This window comes from Bos grunniens, chromosome 1, assembly GCF_055505025.1.
Source record: "Bos grunniens cultivar Pamir isolate PY7600 chromosome 1, Bosgru_T2T1.0, whole genome shotgun sequence".
NCBI classification, from domain to species: domain Eukaryota; kingdom Metazoa; phylum Chordata; class Mammalia; order Artiodactyla; family Bovidae; genus Bos; species Bos grunniens.
In genome coordinates, this window is record NC_141165.1 from 91,028,816 (window position 1) to 91,049,834 (window position 21,019).

Sequence of the window (21,019 nt, forward strand, 5' to 3'; positions counted from 1 at the left end):
GCAGATTCTTTACCAACTGAGCTATCAGGGAAGCCAAATGAAGGAGGAAAACGCCACAAAATTTGAGAATATAGTTTCCAGTCTTATTCACAATTGTTTACAGACTGTATGCCCTGGAGAAAAAAAAAAAAAAAACTGCTCTTAGCAAACAGTAATTTTAACAATTCTTTTCCATTTCAGCTATGTGAGAGTCACAGTACAGGATAAAATTCAAATTCTTTTGCATTACACAATAGGCCCTTCTTTATCTGATTCCTAAATATCTTTCCATCTCCCACTATGTCCTTATAGGCACCCTTTCTTACCTAGCCATAGTGGCCTATATGTAGTTCTTCAAATGTAACAGACTTTTTTGTTGCTTTGTTGTAGCCCATATCTTTCTTTTCTCTGCCTAAGAAGTCCTTCTCTCTTTCTTTCACCTGGGTAATTTCAACTCATCCTCCAAGACAGCATTCCCAATGTCTCCTTTCCCTCTCCAGGCTGAATGACCCCTTCTTTGTAATCCCATAATATTCTGTGTATACCTTTATGATAGTTCCTTACATTATGAAACTTTAATCAATTATCTCCTATCTTTCTCATTAAACGGTAATATTTTTTAGGACACCTACCACATCTAGTCTACCTCTGTTTTTTGTTTTTGTTTTGTTTTGTTTTTGCTGTGCTGTATATTATGTGGGAAAAACCACCTGATGTTTTTCAATACATTTTAAATTTAGGTTTTTCTTTAATAAACCTCACAAAGCAAAAAAAGCCTTAGATTACTGGGTACTTAATTTCCTAACTATTTTAGAGACACCAGAATCTGAACACTTTTTAATAACAGAGTAATGCAAAGGCTTACTTATCTACACTGTTTCACACTGAAATCTATTTTTAATTTCCTTCAGTTTCTAAGGGAGCATATGAGAAACATACAATAAAATGCCCCTATGAATTTAATTAACATTAGGGAAAACTTCACAGGCACCAACTGATACAGTCTGACATAAAAGTGAGGTCTCAATACATAGTGTTGGCTGCTAAAAAGAAAAAGATGGAAGGCTAGATAGAGGATAGAGAGCTTACTGGCTATATCTCTAACCATGACAAGCCATCTCATAAATGTATATAAGAGAATGTGGATGAACTAGCACAAAACCATTCCTATTACAAAAATTAAACAAGACAAAGGAAAAAAAATCTCAGAAAGTCTGGTGTTTTCTATGTTAAACTATCAATTTACAATCTTGGTTTTCTTTGAGAATAGATCAAATGAGTATAAAAGAAACAAGATGCATGCTGAGAAATTTCTAACTCAAGGATTGAGAAAACTAGAGCATACAATGTAAACAATATTTGATAACATCTGAAGATTTTTGAAATGGGCAAAACTTTTGGTTAAGGCCCCCTGACCTAGTCTCTCTCTTTACCAACCCATTCCCTAAGTAAGTTATTGCTACATTCACTCCTAAAGCACAAATCTAACCATGTTATTTCTCTGCTTAAAAACCTCTGAAAGTGAAGTGTTAGTCGCTCAGTCATGACTAACTCATGCTCAATCTCTTTGCAACCCATGCTCTGTCCATGGAATTTCCCAGGCAAGAATACTGGAGAGGGTTGCCATTCCCTTCTCCAAGGGATCTTCCTGATCCAGGAACTGAACCCTTGTCTCCTGTGACTTCTGATTTGCAGGCATATTCTTTACCCACTGAGCCATCAGGGGAACTCTAAAAACCTCTAATGGTTCTCTAATAGCTATGGGATAAACTTCAAATTCTATATTACAAATAAAAGATTCTTTATAATCTGATCCCAATTATACCTTTCCAGTCTCATATCAATCATTTCTCATCATTCTGTAATTTACTACATGCATTCATTTAGTCACAAAATTCTAGTCCTTTCTCCATAGAAACCTTTCACATATTGTTCCTTTTGCCTAGAATATTCTATTCCTCTTATAACTGGTGAAATTCCACCTGTCCTTTAAGTCTTGGCCCAAATAGCATCTGCTTTGTGAAGCCTTTCAAGATTCCACCAGGCAGAGCATTTAATTATGTTCACATGCTTAAACAGAATTTTATCAGCGCTCTAATCTATAGCACTAGATGTTCATGTGCCTGTCTGCTATAACAAATTAGGACTAGGTGGCAGAGGATATGTTATTATTCCTAATTTGTAGTACAAAATCTGGTTCATAATACTGATTTAATAAATATGTTTAGATCTCTAATTGTTTCACATCATTTAATAAGATAGTTCTTGAAAATTACAAAGTAAAGTTTAAGGTTTCAAGCATTTTAATATTGTTTTATTTAAGATAGATTAAGATTTTTTGCTTTGCTGTATTTATTAATTACTTTAACTGATCATCACTATATTAACTGTGCAATTATTTTCATTTAAATTTAGTAAAAATTCTATTAAAAATCTCTTCAGTTTAAATATTAATATATATACTCACTTCTATATTTGGTAAAGTAATTGTCACCTGTTCACCTTTGCCAACTTCAAGCTCTCCTTCACAAGAAGTGTCAATAGAGGCAGGTTTGAAGTCATCTAAAAATACATACAGATACAGTTTTTTATAAGATGGAATAATACCTGAAATATGTGGATATCAAAAAATGAGCATGTTTCAGAGTGATAAATCTTTTTCCGGCAGCCAGTAATTAAAATGGATTAGAAGAGTCTTATTATTAAAAATAAACAAATAGAATACAATCCAGTTTTTCTGTATATATAATTCTGAGAAAAAAAAAGAAATAACTACACTCTAAAACAGTATTCCTCAACATCATGATCCCTTAGAATCTGTTTATATCAAGATCATCCAAACTAAGATGTTCCACTGCTAAAAATCAAATAATGTCAGTGTCTTCACAATTTGCTAAAATCAATTGTCAGTAGAACATTTTCAACTTTCAGGTTTTTGTGGTTGTTCAGTTGCACAGTCGTGTCTGACTCTTTGTAACGCCATGGACTGCAACATGCCAGCTTTCCCTGTCCCTCACCATATCCCAAAGTTTGCCCAAGTTCATGTCCATTGCACTGGTGATGCTTACCAGCCACGTCATCCTCTGAAGCCCTCTTCTTCCCCTCAATTTTTCCCAGTATCAGGGACTTCTCCAGTGAGTCGGCTGTTCATATCAGATGACCAAAATACTGGAGTTTCTGCTTCAGCATCAGTCCTTCCAATGAGTATTCAGGACTGATTTCCCTCAAGATTGACTGCTTTGATATCCTTGCAATCCAAGGGGCTCTCAGGAGTCTTCTCTAGCACCACAGTGTGAAGGCATCAATTCTTTGACATTCTGCCTTCTTTACGGTACAAATCTCACAACTGTACATGACCACTGGGAAGACCACAGCTTTGACTATACGGACCTTCATTGGCAGAGTAATGTCTCTGCTTTTCAACACACTATCTAGGTTTGTCATAGCCTTCCAGCCAAGAAGAAACTGTCTTCTGATTTAATGGCCGCAGTCACCATCCACAGTGATTTTAGAGCCCAAGAGGAGGAAATCTGTCACGATACATCCACCTATTCCACTTCTATTTGCCATGAAGTAATGGGGCCAGATGCCACGATCTTACTTTTTTTAATATTTAATTTTAAGCCAGCTCTTTCACTCTCCTCCTTCACCCTCATCAAGAGGCTCTTTAGTTCCTCTTTGCTTTCTGCCATTAGAGTGGTATTATCCACATATCTGGGTTATTGATGTTTCTCCCACCTATCTTGATTCCAGCTTGTAATTCATCCAGCCTGGCCTTTTTCATGATGTGCTCAGTGTATAGGTTAAACAAACAGACTGACAGCAGACAGCCCTTTTGTACTCCTTTCTCAATCTGGAACTAGTCAGTTGTTCCATGCAGGGTTCTAACTGTTGCTTCTTGACCTGCATACAGGTTTCTCAGGAGACAAGTCAGATGGTCTGGTATTTCCATCTCTGAACAAAGCTAGGAGGTGATGGAATTACAGTTGAGCTATTTCAAATCCTGAAAGATGATGCTGTGAAAGTGCTGCACTCAATATGCAAGCAAATTTGGAAAACTCAGCAGTGGCCACAGGATTGGAAAAGATTAGTTTTCATTCCAATCCAAAGAAAGGCAATGCCAAAGAATGCTCAAACTACCACACAACTGCACTCATCTCACACGCTAGTAAAGTAATGCTCAAAATTCTCCAAGTCAGGCTTCAGCAATACGTGAACCGTGAACTTCCAGATGTTCATGCTGGTTTTAGAAAAGGCAGAGGAACCACAGATCAAATTGCCAACATCCACTGGATCATCGAAAAAGCAAGAGAGTTCCAGAAAAACATCAATTTCTCCTTTATTGACTATTCCAAAGCCTTTGACTGTGTGGATCACAATAAACTGCGGAAAATTCTGAAAGAGATGGGAATACCAGACCACCTGACCTGCCTCTTGAGAAACCTATACGCAGGTCACGAAGCAACAGTTAGAACCAAACATGGAAAACAGACTGGTTCCAAATAGGAAAAGGAATATGTCAAGGCTGTATATTGTCACCCTGCTTATTTAACTTATGTGCAGAGTACATCATGAGAAACGTTGGGCTGGAAGAAGCACAAGCTGGAATCAAGATTGCTGGGAGAAATATCAATAACTTCAGATATGCAGATGACACCACCCTTATGGCAGAAAGCGAAGAGGAACTAAAAAGCCTCTTGTGAAAGTATAAGTGGAGAGTGAAAAAGTTGGCTTAAAGCTCAACATTCAGAAAACGATCATGGCATCTGGTCCCATCACGTCATGGGAAATCAGATGGGGAAACAGTGGAAACAGTGTCAGACTTTATTTTTCTGGGCTCCAAAATCACTGCAGATGGTGACTGCAGCCATGAAATTAAGATGCTTACTCCTTGGAAGGAAAGTTATGACTAACCTAGATAGCATATTCAAAAGCAGAGACATTGTCAACAAAGGTCCATCTAGTCAAGGCTATTGTTTTTCCAATGGTCATGTATGGATGTGAAAGTTGGACTGTGAAGAAAGCTGAGTGCTGAAGAATTGATGCTTTTGAACTGTGGTGTTGGAGAAGACTCTTGAGAGTCCCTTGGACTGCAAGGAGATCCAACCATTCCATTCTAAAGGAGATCAGGTCTTTGGAAGGAATGATGCTAAAGCTGAAGCTCCAGTACTTTAGCCACCTCATGCGAAGAGTTGACTCATTGGAAAAGACTCTGATGCTGGGAGGGATTTGGGGCAGGAGGAAAAGGGGACGACAGAGGATGAGATGGCTGGATGGCATCACCGACTCGATGGACATGGGTTTGGGTGAACTCTGGGAGTTGGTGATAGACAGGGAGGTCTGGCGTGCTGCAATTCATGGAATCACAAAGAGTTGGACACGACTGAGTGACTGAACTGAACTGAAGAGCTTTCCACAGTTTGTTATGTTCAGGTTGTTGTTTTCCCCTAAATTCTTCTTAAACCACCTTGATCTCCTACTACCACTTGTCTGCTGTCCTGTGGAAAAGTGAGAGAGTTAGTCGCTCAGTCGTGTCCGACTCTTTGCGATCCATGGACTGTAGCCCACCAGGCTCCTGTGTCCATAGAATTCTCTAGGCAAGAATACTGGAGTGGGTAGCCATCTCCTTCTCCAGGGGATCTTCCTAACCCAGGGAACGAACCCTGGTCTCCAGCATTGCAGGTAGATTCTTTACCTTCTGAGCCAACAGGGAACCAAGCAATTCTGCTATGCTAGCAGAATATGAAATGAATGAAAATACAGCAAACACATATTCATGGGGAAACTTTAAAGAAAGCTTATTTATTTTAACAGCTTGAGTTTCTCATGGATATATAAACCACTAAAAGATGTGTAAATTTAACCAAATCTGCCACTTCATAAGAAATTAAAATAAGCTTTCATTTTGGATTAAAGTATGTCATTAAAATATATCACCTACATGAACTTAGGATGCTGAGATATAAGTATTTCACATACTAAACAAGCTTAGAAACCTCAAAGAACACAAAGAGAAACTCCAACTAGATTAAAGATCTAAACATTAAGACGAAAAACTATAAAACTCTTAGAGGAAAATATAGGCAGAGAACACTTTGACATAAATCACAGCAGATCCTCTATGACCCACCTTCTAGAGTATTGGAAATAAAAACTAGAATAAACAAGTGTGACCTAATTAAACTGAAAAGCTTTTGCACAGCAAAGGAAATGATAAAAAAAGGTGAAAAGACAGTCCTCAGAATGAGAGAAAATAATAGCAAATGAAACAACTGACAAAGGATATTCAAAATACACAAGCAGCTCATGTAGCTCAAGAACAGAAAAACAAACCACCCAATCAAAAAGTTGAAACAGACATTTCTCCAAAGAAGACATACAGATGGCTAATACACACATGAAAACATGCTTAATATTGCTTATCAGTAGAGAAATGCACATCAAAACTACAATGAGGTTATCACTTCACGCCAGACAGAATGGCCATCATCAAAAAATCTAAAACTAATAAATATTGGATAGAGTGTGGAGAAAAGGGAACCCTCCTGAATTATTTGTGGGAGTGTAAATTGATGTAGCCACTATGAAGAACACTATGGAGATTCCTTAAAAAACTAGGAATAGAAATACCACATGACCCAGCAATCCCACTCCTGCACATACACTCTGAGAAAACCATAATTGAAAAAGATATACGTACCCCAATGTTCATTGCGGAGAAGGCAATGGCACCCCACTCCAGTACTCTTGCCTGGAAAATCCCATGGATGGAGGAGCCTGGTAGGCTGCAGTCCATGGGGTCGCTAAGAGTCAGACACAACTGAGCGACTTCACTTTCACTTTTCACTTTCATGCATTGGAGAAGGAAATGGAAACCCACTCCAGTGTTCTTGCCTTGAGAATCCCAGGGACAGGGGAGCCTGGTGGGCTGCCGTCTATAGGATCACATAGAGTCGGACACGACTGAAGCGACTAGCAGCAGCAGCAATGTTCACTGCAGCGCTATTTACAATAGCTAGGACATGGAAGGAACCTAGATGTCCATGGACAGATGAATGGACTGTGATATATATATATATATATATATATATATATATACACATACACACACACACATACACACAAGGGAATTTACTTAGCCATAAAAAGGAATGCATTTGAGATTTGAGTCAGTTCTAATGAGGTAGATGAACCTAGAGCCTGTTATACAGAGTGAAATAAGTCAAAAAGAGAAAAACAAATATTGTATACTAACACATATACATGGAATCTAGAAAAGTGATGCTGATGAACCTATTTGCACAGTGGCAACAGAGACACAGACATGGAGAACAGACTTGTGGACAAAGTGGGGGAAGGAGAGGGCTGGACAAATTGGGAGAGGAGCATGGAAACATATATATTACCATATGTAAAACAGAGAGCCAGTGGGAATTTGCTGTATGAGGCAGAGAACTCAAACCCGGTGCTTTGTGACAACCTAGAGGGTTGAGATGGGATGGGAGGTAGGAGAGAGGTTGAAGAGGGAGGAGACATATGTATACCTATGGCTGGTTCATGTTGATGTATGGCAGAAACCAACACAACATTGTAAAGCAGTTATCCTTCAATTAAAAATAAATAAGTTTAAAAAACTAAGATATGAAAATCACTTAAAACTAATTCACATCAGTATACATCAATGTTTGATAATAATTCTGATATAGAATTCCTTCACTGTTGTCATCTTCTGATTTTTTCAAAAGAGAAGCTGGTGTTAGGTACGAAGTTGGGCACGAGCAATGAGGGGTGGCCTATCCAAAAAGGATGCAAGCTGACCTCTAAAACAAAAATGTGGAACAATGGACTAAAGGGTTTAAAACAACAGACAAGTTACAGCTCAGTTCCACTCAAACAGACAGATTTTCTATTAGACAGACACTCCCAAGACATGGGAGCAGGCTGATCCCAAAGCGGCTGTCTTCCTCATCCCTGTTGGCTTCCTCTTTTTATACTTCCTGTCTCCTCCTTTTGGTTGTGCCCAGTGCAAAATAGGGCTTGTACCTACCACCAGTCAAGGAAAGGAAATACAAATGGGCATACACTCAAGGCCAACTGGCAACTGCAAGTTATATAACAACAGACTCTGTTGTGTATGTCTTCTCACAATTTCATCTGTTATGATCAGATATATGTATGTGTAGAATATTTACGAACCCTTAAAGGGCTCCTAGCTGCCTAAGGTTACTTGGAGATGTGCCTGTGGTTAGTTTGTATCCACTATGTGCCAAGGGTGCTGTGTGCAGGAGTTGGAATAGTCTCTGTGGTTATTTTTGTAGCATATCTGTGAGCTCTCCTGGGTGTGTCTGGAATGGGGTTTAGTCCCTTGTTTCCAATTTTTGTTGTGATGAGATAAAAACCAAGGAAGAGAAATAAACCAACTTGGCATTCGTAATCCATATTTTTGTATAAAGGATCTTGATTTTTAGGATTTACAACTAATTCATGTTAAAACAACATCTGTGGGGGTCAAACAAAACATCTGTAAAGTCAAAATCTGCCAGTAGGCTATAAATCTATAATCTCTATTTTAGTGTTTAAAAACTGATTCTTTTTCTTTATATCATTACTTTCGATCTTCACAACAACATTTTGATTTTAATATTCTCACCCAAATTTTACTGATGGTGAACTCCTCTAAGTAATGAAGCCAGTAAAAGATAACTCAGGATCTTAAGCCACTATTCTTGTTCAGTCGCTAAGTTGTGTTCAACTTTTTGTGACCCCTGCAGCACGCAGCACGCCAGGCCCTTCTGTCCCCTGCTGTCTCCTAGAACTTGCTCAGATTCATAACCACTGAGTTGGTGATGCTATGTAATTATCTGTCCTCTGTCTCCCCCTTCTCCTTTTGCATTCCATCTTTCTCAGCATCAGGTGGCTGTTTGAATCAAGTTTAAGTATTGGACTTTCACCTTCAGCATCAGTTTTCCAGTGAACATTCAGGGTTGATTTCTTTTAGGATTGACTGGTTTGATCTTCTTGGCAATCCAAAAGAGTCTCAAGAGTCTTCTCTGGCACCACAATTCAAAAGCATCCATTTTTCAGTGCTCAGCCTTCCTTATTATCCAACACTCACATGCATACATGACTACTGGAAAAACCATAGCTTTGACAATATGGACTTTTGGGGCAAAGTTATGTCTCTTCTTTTTAATACTCTATCTAGGTTTGGCAGTTTTCCTTCCACAGAGCAAGTGTCTTTTAATTTCATGGCTGCAGTTACCATCTGTAGTGATTTGGGAGCCCAAGAAAATAAAATCTGTCACTGTTTTCACTTTTTCCTCTTCTATTTGCCATGAAGTGATAAAACCAGATGCCATGATCTTAATTTTTTTTTAAATGTTGAGTCTCAAGCCAGCTTTTACACTTTCCTCTTTTACCCTCAACAGACTCTTCAGTTTCTCTTCAGTTTCTGCCATTAGTCTGGCATTTATTCATAGGCTTTTAAGGGCTATGAATCTGGCCCAGTCTGTCATTTTGCATGATGTACTCTGTATATAAGTTAAATAAGCAGGGTGACAATATACAGCCTTGATGTATTCCTTTCTCAATTTAGAACCAATTAGTTATTCCATGTCTAGTTCTAACTGTTGCTTCTTGACCTGCATACAGGTTTCTCAAGAGAGAGATAAGGTGGTTTGGTATTCTGATCTCTTTAAGAATTTTCCACAGTTTGCTGTGATCCACACAGTCAAAGGCTTTAGCATAATCAAAGCAGCAGATGTTTTTCTGAAATTCCCTTGTTTTCTCTATGATCCAACAAATGTTAGCTCTTCTTCCTTTTCTAAATCTAGCTTGTACATCTGGAAGTTCTCAGTTCATGTACTGCTGAAGACTAGATTGAAGGATTTTGAGCATATTCTTACTAGTATGTGAAATAAGTGCAATTGTATGGTAGTTTGAACATTCTTTGGCATTGCCCTTCTTTGGGACTGGAATGAAAACTGACCTTTTCCAGTCCTGTGGCCACTGCTGAGTTTTCCAAATTTCCTGGCATATTGAGTGCAGCACTTTAATAACATCATCATTTAGGATTTGAAATAGCTCAGCTGGAATTCCATCACCTCCACTAACTTTGTTTGTAGTAATGCTTTCTAAGTCCACTTGACTTCACACTCCAGGATGTCTAGCTCTAGGTGAGTGACCACACCGTTCTATATTATACTCTACCCTTCTATCTTCTTTGCTTTAGATCCACAGCTCTGAACTTTTGTATATATGTGTGTGTCTCGGGGTTGGTGATAGGAGATGAGCAATAGTCGTAAGTCCCTTTGGGAATCTGATGAAAATTATAGACCAGCTATAGATCCTGTTTGCATAAAAATGCATTTATGAAAAAAACATATCAAATACTATATAATTTCAGGGGATTCACAAGCCCTTAAAAGTCTATGAATAAATGCCTATAGTATATGAGATACACATAACATACATAAATGTACTCAACACACCTGTAGCTTTGCTTAATGATAAGCTGGAATTTATAATCAATAAGTCTATCAACACTATTCTGAACTATTCTGAATCTACATTTCTAATGATTACTGTTGGAATTAATAAATTCCACTTTTTACTTGTTTATATTAAATAGTATTATCTTTTATTTACCTCACACAATAAATTTCTTTTAAAGTATGCAACTTTTGTGTTTCAAGGGGTTAAATAGAGCTCTAAAATTACAGAATTTATTGAATAATCTCATGTCATACTTTGCATATGCTTTCTAATGTTTAAGTTGCTATGATTCCAGACTAAGAAGTTTATTTCTTTCAGTTTTTCTTGGTTTGGAAACCCCACTACTAATTTTATCATTTGTTTATTTTCTCTGGATTTCCTTCACCTGTATTATTTTCTTCAAGTTTACAACACAATTACTTATACCACATTAAGAGTAGAAAACCATTTCCTGTTTTGTTTTCAATACTTTTCTGTTACTTTTTGACTGTTTTGGCTGTAGCATCACACAATGTCAGTATCTTCACAAAGGAGCCCACAATTAGTATCATAAATTTATTTCCTGAGAGTTGAACTAATTCAACTAACTCCAAAATACATACCCTTTCCGTTATACTACACTAATCAGAAGAACATTACTGTGAATATAATTTCAATCGTATGTTCATTACTGTACTCTCTAATATTTTCTCACACCAAAGCTTAACAACCACTTTTTTAGGAATGGCTCCACTTGGTGCCTCACAGTCTTCCTGCAGTCACTGTCCATGAGCTCATCATTTTACGACAGCAAAAAATGGTGTCATTTACAAACTTAGGAATTTCAATCTTTATTCACTTATCTGGATATAAATTGCAAAACTAGTGCTAGCCCAAATTCAGCACTTGTTCTAGGGAGTCCTATTACTTAAACGCTTCTACCCAGTGAGGCATCTGCAGTTAAGCATTTGGTTTATCATTTATAGAGCACCCCACATCTTCCCTACCACATGCCAGCTATCTTTTGATAGGTTTTACTGCCAAGCCCTGATAAATGCTTTCTGAAAGTCTAAATAAATTACATTTACTGGCACTCCTCATACACATTTGAATATAACCTTCGAGAATAACGGTGACTACTATTTATACTCTACCATGTACCAAACACCATGCTAGGTTGTTTATACTATCTTATTTAATTCTGAAATTCTGAAATGTAAATGCTATTACTATCATTTTACATCTAAAAAACTGAGACTGAAAACTCAGAGAATGTTCCAAAGTTATATTACATACATAGGTGGTGAAGGTCAGAATTCACATCCAGGTTTTTCCAAAACCTAAGTGTATTGAATAGGCATAATTACCCAATTACCTAAAAACAGATACTTTGCCAACAAAAGTCTGTTTAATCAAGGTTATGGTTTTTCCAGTGGTTGTGTATGCATGTGAGAGTTGGACTGTGAAGAAAGCCAAGCGCTGAAGAATTGATGCTTTTGAACTGTGGTGTTGGAGAAGACTCTTGAGAGTACCTTGGACTGCAAGGAGATCCAACCATCCTAAAGGACATCAGTCCTGGGTGTTCATTGGAAGGACTGATGCTGAAGCTGAAACTCCAATACTTTGGCCACCTCATGTGAAGAGTTGACTCATTGGAAAAGACCCTGATGCTGGGAGGGATTGTGGGCCGGAGAAGAAGGGGACGACAGAGGATGAGATGGCTGGATGGCATCACCGATTTGATGGACATGAGTTTGGGTAAACTCCGGGAGTTGGTGATGGACAGGGAGGCCTGGTGTGCTGAGATTCATGGGATCACAAAGAGTCGGACATGACTGAGTGACTGAACTGAGTGAACTGACTGACTGTCTTCCAAGTCACACTGATTTGAGTGTTTGTTATAAATTAGGCCCACCCAGAAGGGGATTAAGAGGTACAAACCTCCAGTTACATAATAAACAAGTATTGAGGATATAACAAGTATTGAGGATATAATACACAGCATAAGGAACATGGTCAATAATATTATTATAACTTTGTATGGGGACAAATGGTTACTAGATTTATGGTGGTGATCATTTCATAATGTATGCAAATATAAAGTCATTATATAGGACACCTGAAACTAACATATATCAGCTTTGTTTCAATAAAAACCTTTTAAATAAATAAAAACTTTTATTTTTTAAAAAATGCTAATATATATTCTTAAAAATTATGATACTTTTAATATGTATTTCACAACCTTACCTGTTAAAATCCTTAGAAGATTATAAAGATATTTACATTTAGGGGATAAATGAAAGCTTTGAGCATTATGTAAAACTGATACTGAAAATATTTTTCAGTATTTTTCACATATCTATCAATTTAAGAATATTTCATAATTATAATAAAAAAATTAGAGAATGCTGAATTTATTGCTTCATTCTATAGATAAGATAAGCTCAGCAATTTAAAGTGAATTTTCTAAATTACATAGTTAATAGAAAAGTTGAAATTAATATATTATGTGTGTATTTCTGTTCTACTTCATTACTGAGCCTAAACATGAATATATTTTTTTAAAAATAGAAACAGTTCTCCATCAATCTCCTTCAGAAAAAAATATCTTTATGCATAGTAGTGATAATTAAAAATAATAAACATTTTTGTTTTCCAGAAAGAAAATGCATACTCTTTTAAAATAAACAAATGATGTCCACTTGCCTGTAAGAAAGTCTATAGTTTTCATCACTTACTCTGAATCTTTAATGGGGTAAGAATCACATGGGAAATGAACCAGTCCTCAAGGATAATGACTAGTTTTATTTTAATAAATCTAGAAAGGTTCTGTCTGCTTCAACAAGAAAAAAACTAAGGGATGAACACCTTTCTAATGTCTTCCACAGGATTAAAAGTATATTCAAACACCTCGGTTTATTGTGGTTACTACCATTGCTGTTCTGTTTATTTTCATTCTTGTAACTGGATCATCCAATACCTGATTCTGAAGACACAATTCCAGCATCCTGAGAACTTTTATAAACAAAAGACTTTAAGGCATATGCAAAGCACTTTTCGAAGTCTATTTCTTTTTCACTTAATTTGGGTTTTATGCCCTTAAAAAGATATACCCAAGTGTCATGAAAATCAAGTCTTCAGCAAATTTGTATAATCTTAAAACATAATTTTAAAAATTAATACTATGATGACTGGAAACCTGAGAAAGAAGAGGAAAGGAGAAGGAAGATATTATTTGAGAGAAAGGCGTGGAGAAACCAGATAAAACTCTACCAGACTTTTGGAAAATGGAACTGAAGGAGAGAAACTGCACAGCCAGCACTAGCTCTCTCTAGACAAAATGTGGTAAAGAAGGGTCAGTGTTGAAGATCTGTTTGCAAATATTCCCCCATTTATTCTATCAACTGGATATTAATTTTGCTTAATAAAACCCTTTCATAAAATGTAAAAATATATCCTTGGAGAGTTAAACCTGTAGGCTCTTGATATCTTCACTGTGAGTTACGATAATCAGATTGTGTACAACTAAGCAAACCTAAGGAGAATGTGAGTTTTAACAAAGCATGAAACACTTCAGAGCAAAAACTATAAAGATCTCTAAAACAGTCTTACGACAGAATGACTGAGAAGGGTGGAATGATGAGACACTAAGGAAGGATACTGTAGTAAGAGGAAGTGAAAAAAATACCTACTTTACGATTTTGCCACAGAAAAATAAGAGGTTATGACTCAATGATCTCAAAGTTTCCTTCCCACTCTATAATTCCATGAGGGTTATTATGCAAAGAATGAATGTTTTACATACCAAATCATAATATATTATAATTTCCTTCCTGGAATCTACACCATCCAACTGTTAAAGCAAAAGAGTTTTATTTCCTATCTCAACAACATAAAAGAGGAAAATGTATCAAAAGTAGTTCCAGAGGACAAAAGAGCTTTCTAATAAATTAATAGTGCACCCTTCAATACTGTGATCATCAGTATTTGATAAATGACTCAATGAAATCAGGGGTCCAAAACAGATACAGATATTAGAATGATCCAAAAACCTTTCCCCAGAAATATACTAAATAAGAACCCCCATCAGTCAGAGACACCAAAACTGAAGACAGGAAAGAATATTTCCCTACCAACCTAAAGGCATTCTCCTTGCCATTTCCCTTTGCCCCCCATCCACTTGTTACCTTACTACAGTTGTTCCTTGAGTAACACGCACGGGGCTGAGATTCACAGGTCCACTTACATGCTGAATTTTTCCCGACTAAATAGAGTACCTGTATTTTCATCTTACAGATCTTTAAATTAATGAAGAATGGGAGAAGTATGTGTTCCATTAGAGGTCACACACATGGAATCAAAACACTAGAGTCTGAGTCTGATTCTACCCAACGGTTTCCGCTTCTGGACCTCGGGTGAGTCGTGTATCGACTCCCTCGTTTCTGAGGCACAGACAGCAATAAGTGGATTTTCCACTGCGCGAGATCGACACCCCTAACCCCTACGTGGTTCAAGGGTCAACTGTACCTTCCTTTCCACCTCTGAATCGGCCACCAGTCAGCTCTGACTCCATCCATAGTCGCCTCTGCAGACCTATCCCACATAGCGTCCCTTTCTATCTGCTGTCGTGCGTAGTCGCTCAGTCGTGTCCAACTCTGCGACTCCATGGACTGTAGTCTGCCAGGCTTCTCTGTCCATAGGGATTTTCCAGGCAAGAATACTGGAGTGGGTTGCCATTTCCTCCTCCAGGGATCTTCCCAACCTAGGGATGGAACCCAGGTCTCCCGCTTTGCAGGCCGATTCCTTACCGTCTCAGCCACCAGGGAAGCCCTGCTAGTCTCCCTTAAATCACTCCACTCAGAATTATCCACACCTGCGGCTTCCATCTGCCTGCTTCCACCAACTCCCTAGCACTTTCCGGCTAAAGCAGCGGGTCGCGCAGGGCACCCCATTCTCCCACAGAATAAGAGGATCTGTTCGAACACGACTTGGAGAGGGTTGTGCTTCTGCACCCCCAAAACCAGAACTCCTCCCTTTCCCCTCGGGCGTCCTCACTCACAGCGCACAGTGTGGAAGGCGCAGCGAGGCTGCTTCTCAAAACTGCCCCCTAACTTGAGAACTCGCTCGCGGCTGTCAATATGCGAAGGTCCAGCTGCTCCATTCATCCTTCTCCTGCGGCTCTGACTTTGCCTCTGCCGCTAGCGCCGACTACCAGTTGCCACCTCAGCCTGTTCGAACCAGCTGCGCTTGCTGCTGCTAGAGCAGCCACCACAGACTCCGCCCCGCGCCAGCCTAGCGCCGTCCCACTGGGCGCTGATTGGCTTCCTGGAGAAGGGCGCCCCGCCCCTTGGCCGCGAGGCTCCTGGTCCCTGCGCCAACTTCACGCGTTGCGACGCACGCAGCGCCCGGGAGGCCGCGCTTCTGAGGTACACCCTGGGAGTCGAGTTTTCTGGTGGAGCGACGCGAGGCGGGAATGAGGTAGCCGACTTGAAGTGGCGCCTGGGGAAGGAGGCGGCCCCGGGATACCCAGAGGGCAGGATCACAGGCTTCTGGACCAAGTGACCGGGCTTTTAGGAGCTATTAGCGGGAGAACCGGCCTTTTTGAGGAGATGTGGTGTGGAAACAGGAGGGGGAGGGCCGGAGCGTGGGCGCGAGGCCTGATGTCTTGTCTGAGGCCTGGTAGCGCCAAAGCCGGGTCTAGAATCCGGAGTAAAGGAGCCCGTGGCCTTAGAGCGCAGTCCGTGGACCTGACTGGGGGCAACGCTGTTACCTCAGCAGTTATTTCGCCTTATGTTCCTAAGGAAGTTCCAGGTGGTATTAGTGCCGGGATGGGGGAGGGGTTGAGGGGAGGGTGTTAAGAAGCGGGGATAAAGATTCAGAGTTAGGAACTGCAGGTATTTAGGATCAGTTGCAGCTAGGTTGCATTGGGTTGCTGTCTTCATTTGTTTTCTTCACAAAGATCCTTGGCGTTAAGGGCACGGCCTGGAAAAAGAGATTCCCAGAAGATCAAGGCCAGAGAGCTTTTGCTCTGGCAACTGGGTAATAGCATTAATTATTGAAAAATAATGTCTTTTGTTTTTTTCCGTCTAAAAAGTTGATGACTCTAAGAGTAAAGATGACAGATGTGCTGTATTAGAGAAGCACCCAAGAGAAAGTTCATGAATGGTTGCCGTAGCAGCGGTGGCTTTTCAAGGTGATTGAAAGCTCCTTTTCTTAACTGCTACCTTCTCCAAATTGTCATGTATTCTTCCAGGCAAGAACGTGAACGTGGCAGCCTTAGCCTATCTGCTTGTCTAAATTCTGCTCTTTTAAAGTGTACTGAGACTGTTTCCTGTGGTAGTTAAGCACTCAGGTTCTGGAGCCAGAATCTTTGGGTTTGAACCCCAGTTTCATACTCCACAGAGTGACTTGTGTGAACCAAAGTTAGGTATGCTCATCAGTAAAATTTTGGGAAAAAAAATAATGGTCCTTATAACTTACACTTTTTCAGAGGATTAAATGAGGTAGTACAAGAAAGCATTTAAAACAATGTCATAAAGTAAAAGCTCTCTGAATGGTTATTATTTCTCAGATTTGACTGTTATGTAACATTTTAGGGCCATCTTTGGTGGCTGCCTTCTTTTCCAAATTTTAAATTATTCTAAGAGGTAGGAATTATTATTTTGTTTACAGGTTAGAAAGCTTGTTCATGGAAGCCCAGTCTTCGGACTCTATATGTTTTTCATCCTTATCTATATTATGTATTTGGCATTTAAATATTTTATAGAATATTTTATTTTACATATGTATATGTATGAGTATGTGGACACTTTTCTTTCCTAATCTGAATGTGAGCCGGGAATCTGTCCTATATAAAATCTTGGTGACCCTTACCTTTGTCATAGAGCCGTGTGCTTGTTTGGTGATGACGGTAATGTTTCAGTAATGTTTTACTATGTTAACCAGAGATCAAGAACAGTGTTATAAGCCTGTCTTACTTTTAAAAAGGCTTTACAGCAGAAATCAAAAGTTTCCATCATATAACAAGGGTAAAAGTAGAATCTCAAGAAACTGAAGTTTTGGAATACCCAAGATTTGTGTGTTTATTCATTCTTTCAATCTACATAAATATTAAGATATTAAGTACCTACCACCCACCAAGTACCAGTCTATCCTCTGGGAATATACCAGTGAATCAAAGAGATAAGAAGGCAGCCACCAAGAATGGTATGAGTTTTGCCCTTGTGAAGCTTACCTTCTAATGTGAATTTTCTCTAAACATATATTTAAATAAACTATATTGTACTAGCTAGCCCAGGAAGAAATAGATTAATGAACTAAATAGAATCCAAAAATATATTGAGGTGACATTTCAGGTTGCTTCTCTTGTATCCATTCATGATAAATTACCTCAGGAGTTTATGAAAGCTAGGTGCATTTGTTCTTTTTTCACCAATCTGTAACTTCATCTAACTTTATAGCTTCCTATCATATACCATTCAGAAAACTAACTTACATATGTTTTGAAGGTTAAGTTGTAAGTAAATGAAGATACAAATAAAACAAAATCATAAAAAATGTAGAAAAATTTAGAAGATTATATTTTAGCTATTAGGATAGGAAGGACCTTTGTAAGCATGACACCAAAGGTAGAAGTCATAGAGGGAAAGATTGTTATACTTGACTACATGAAAATTGTAAATCTCTGGTAAAACGTAATTAAACTTTAAAAGATAAATGGCCAACAAGGATAAAGTGTTTATGAAAGTGAAAGTGTTAGTCCCTCAGTCCTGTCCAACTCTGCGACCCCATGGACTGTAACCTGCCAGACTCTGTCCATGGAATTCTCCAGGCAAGAATACTGGAGTGAGTTGCCATGCCCTTCTCCAGGAGATCTTCCCAACCCAGAGATCACACCCATGTTTCCTGCATTACAGGCAGATTCTTTACCTTTTGAGCTACCCAGGAAGCCAAAATGTGTTTACAGCCAATGTAAAAGATAAAGGGTGTCTAATCCATGTATAAAAAGCTTAAAGCTTCTACAAAGGAATAAGACAAGCTAATAGAAAAATTAAGGGGTATAAATAGAAAATATGTAAAAAAAAGAAATGACCAGTAAACGTGAAACATGTTGAACCTCCCTAATAATCAAAGAAACAGAAATTAAAATAAGATGATACCATTTTTCACCTAGCAAATTGACAAAAATGCAAAATATAACATTATTTACTATTAACGGCTTAGTAAAATGAGCACCTTCAAACATTGTTGCTGGAAATGTAAATTGGAACATCCACTTTGGAGGAAAGTTTATTGTCTAATGAAAAAATTTAAAAATATGTATCTTGCCATCCAGCCGTATGACTTGAAGGGGAAAATTCATCCCACAAAGAACTATCATGAGTACATAAGACATGTACTTTGATATTCATTGCAGCATTCCTTATAATGGCATACACTCTGAATGACTTCCAATAGAGGAGATGCTTAAATATATTTTGATGCACTATTATGAAGGAAGCATAGCGTAATACAGCCATTGGAAAGAATGAGATTAACTCTGTCTACTTTCTTGGAAAGTTGTATGCCTTCTGTGTGCCAAGAGTTGTGCTGGGCTTTTTAAAAAAATATTTCCAGAAAACTTGTTTTTTTTTAATAATTTTATATTTTACCTAATAAAGAATGCTTTCTGGATGCCTGTATTATGACCAAAAATGTGAACTGTGGTGCCATTTATGAAGATCAATAGCATAAAAAGTGTTAGAAATAGGTTTTTGGAAATATGTTTCGTGTTTTTTACTCTTTTATGTGGGAAGGGATATAATGAACATTGAAATGGAAATTTGAGTCATATTGATACTTACTCTACCACATAGAGGAGGGATGGTGGAACGATGAAGGTTTCTTCTTCAAACTTTACTTTTTTTTAATCTGTAAAGTGGAGATGATTAAAGGCTCTGCCTCATAGTCCTGTTGTAAGGATTAAGTGAGATAATGCTTATGAAAGCACTTCACACGGCGCTTAATTCAAAGTAAACAATGTTATGTTGCTGCTGCTGCTGCTAAGTCACTTCAGTCGTGTCCGACTCTGTGCGACCCCATAGACGGCAGCCCACCAGGCTCTGTTGCTGCTGCTAAGTTGCTTCAGTCGTGTCTGACTCTGTGCGACCCCATAGACAGCAGCCCACCAGGCCCCGCCGTCCCTGGGATTCTCCAGACAAGAACACTGGAGTGGGTTGCCATTTCCTTCTCCAATGCATGAAAGTGAAAAGTGAAAGTGAAGTCGCTCAGTCGTGTCCGACTCTTAGCAACCCCATGGACTGCAACCTACCAGGCTCCTCCGTCCATGGGATTTTCCAAGCAAGAGTACTAGAGTGGGGTGCCATTGCTTTCTCCCCAGGCTCCGTTAGCCTTTATTAATTATAAATAAATAACATCTATACTTTTTATGGTTTCTTTGAGCTTTGAATGCCTTAAAACTTTTTTTAAAGAAAAGGTTTAGCAACAAATTAGGATATGGATTTTTTTAAGATAATTGATTTTGTTTACTATACTATTTATAAACAAGCTTTGGTTATTTTATAATAAAATTTATGAATTATGTGTTGGGAATCCCCAAGACTAACTTCAGGTTCAGTGATTTGCTAGGAGGGCTCATAGTTCTCAAGATATAATTATATTCATAGCTATGATTTATTATACTACGAGGACACAAAATAAAGTCAGCAAAGGGAGAAGGCACATGGGGTGAAGTTCAGAGGAAAACATGTACTCTCTACCAAGAGACCCCTATCCCAAAGGAGTCACATAGGATAGTGCTTAATTCTTCCTGCAATTAATTGTGATAATGTGTTGAAGTGTAGTCTACCAGGGAAGCTCACTAGCAACTCAGTGACCAGAGTCTTTATTGGAGGATGGTCATGTAGGTGTCCTCTGCTACCATATACCAGAATTCCAGACTTCAGGAAGGAAAGCAGGTGTTCAACATAAACCACATTGTTTTTACAAACAGTTTAGGCCCAGTGAACCACACTAATATTAAGAAATTGGTGGAAACCTCCTGAAATCCAAGTTCTTAGACACCAGCCAAGAGCCAACCTTATAAGGAGACCTTTAAAAATGATAGTAGTCTTAGGCCTGTATTGGGCTTCCCCGGTGACCCAATGCTAAAGAATCTGCCTGCCAGTACAGGAGATGCAAGAGATGTGGGTTCAAACCCTGAGTTGGGAAGATCCCCTGGAGCAGGAAATGGCAACCCAATAGCAACTCCAGAATTCTTGCCTGGAAAATTCCATGGACAGAGGAGTCTGGTAGGCTACACACAGATCTCAAAAAGTTGGACACGACTAAGCACACACGCACACACAGGCTTGGATTAGCTCTTTTCTGCACACTTTCTCTTTCATGATAAAAGAAAATGAACTCCTAACCTAGGATTGTTGTGCAGATTAGAGTGAGTGTGAAACACCAAGCACAGTTTCGGACTTAGTGCACAATAAGCAGTACCTACTGTAGCTGTTACACTAAGATATAAGAATCTCTAACTTTAGAAATCCATGTTTCTTCCTTTAAGGAAGAAATGAGA

The 21,019-nt window shown here is 38.6% G+C and overlaps 2 protein-coding genes across 43 annotated transcripts in view; one reads left to right on the plus strand and one right to left on the minus strand.

Moving 5' to 3' along the window:
* EAF2 (ELL associated factor 2) overlaps nt 1–16,245 on the minus strand; it is a 56,310-nt gene extending 40,065 nt beyond the window's left edge. Inside the window, exons 1-2 of one of the 3 annotated variants that reach the window (XM_086403829.1) lie at nt 15,515–16,245; nt 2,447–2,541 (exon numbers count right to left, since the gene is read on the minus strand). In XM_086403829.1, coding sequence (XP_086259955.1) covers nt 2,447–2,541; nt 15,515–15,620 — 201 coding nt within the window. In that variant the 5' untranslated portion in view covers nt 15,621–16,245. The remainder of the gene's footprint in view (nt 1–2,446; nt 2,542–15,514) is intronic. The other 2 variants (XM_086403844.1, XM_086403837.1) reach the window with 2 other exon arrangements.
* The window catches only part of IQCB1 (IQ motif containing B1), a 45,182-nt gene continuing 40,004 nt past the window's right edge, over nt 15,842–21,019 (plus strand). For 12 of the 40 annotated variants that reach the window (XR_015164816.1, XR_015164815.1, XM_086403644.1 and 9 more), the window contains exon 1: nt 15,842–15,933. The gene's annotated coding sequence lies outside the window, so the exon portion shown is untranslated. Of the gene's footprint in view, nt 15,934–16,414; nt 16,649–21,019 lie in introns of all 40 variants that reach the window. The other 28 variants (XR_015164814.1, XR_015164812.1, XM_086403639.1 and 25 more) reach the window with 5 other exon arrangements.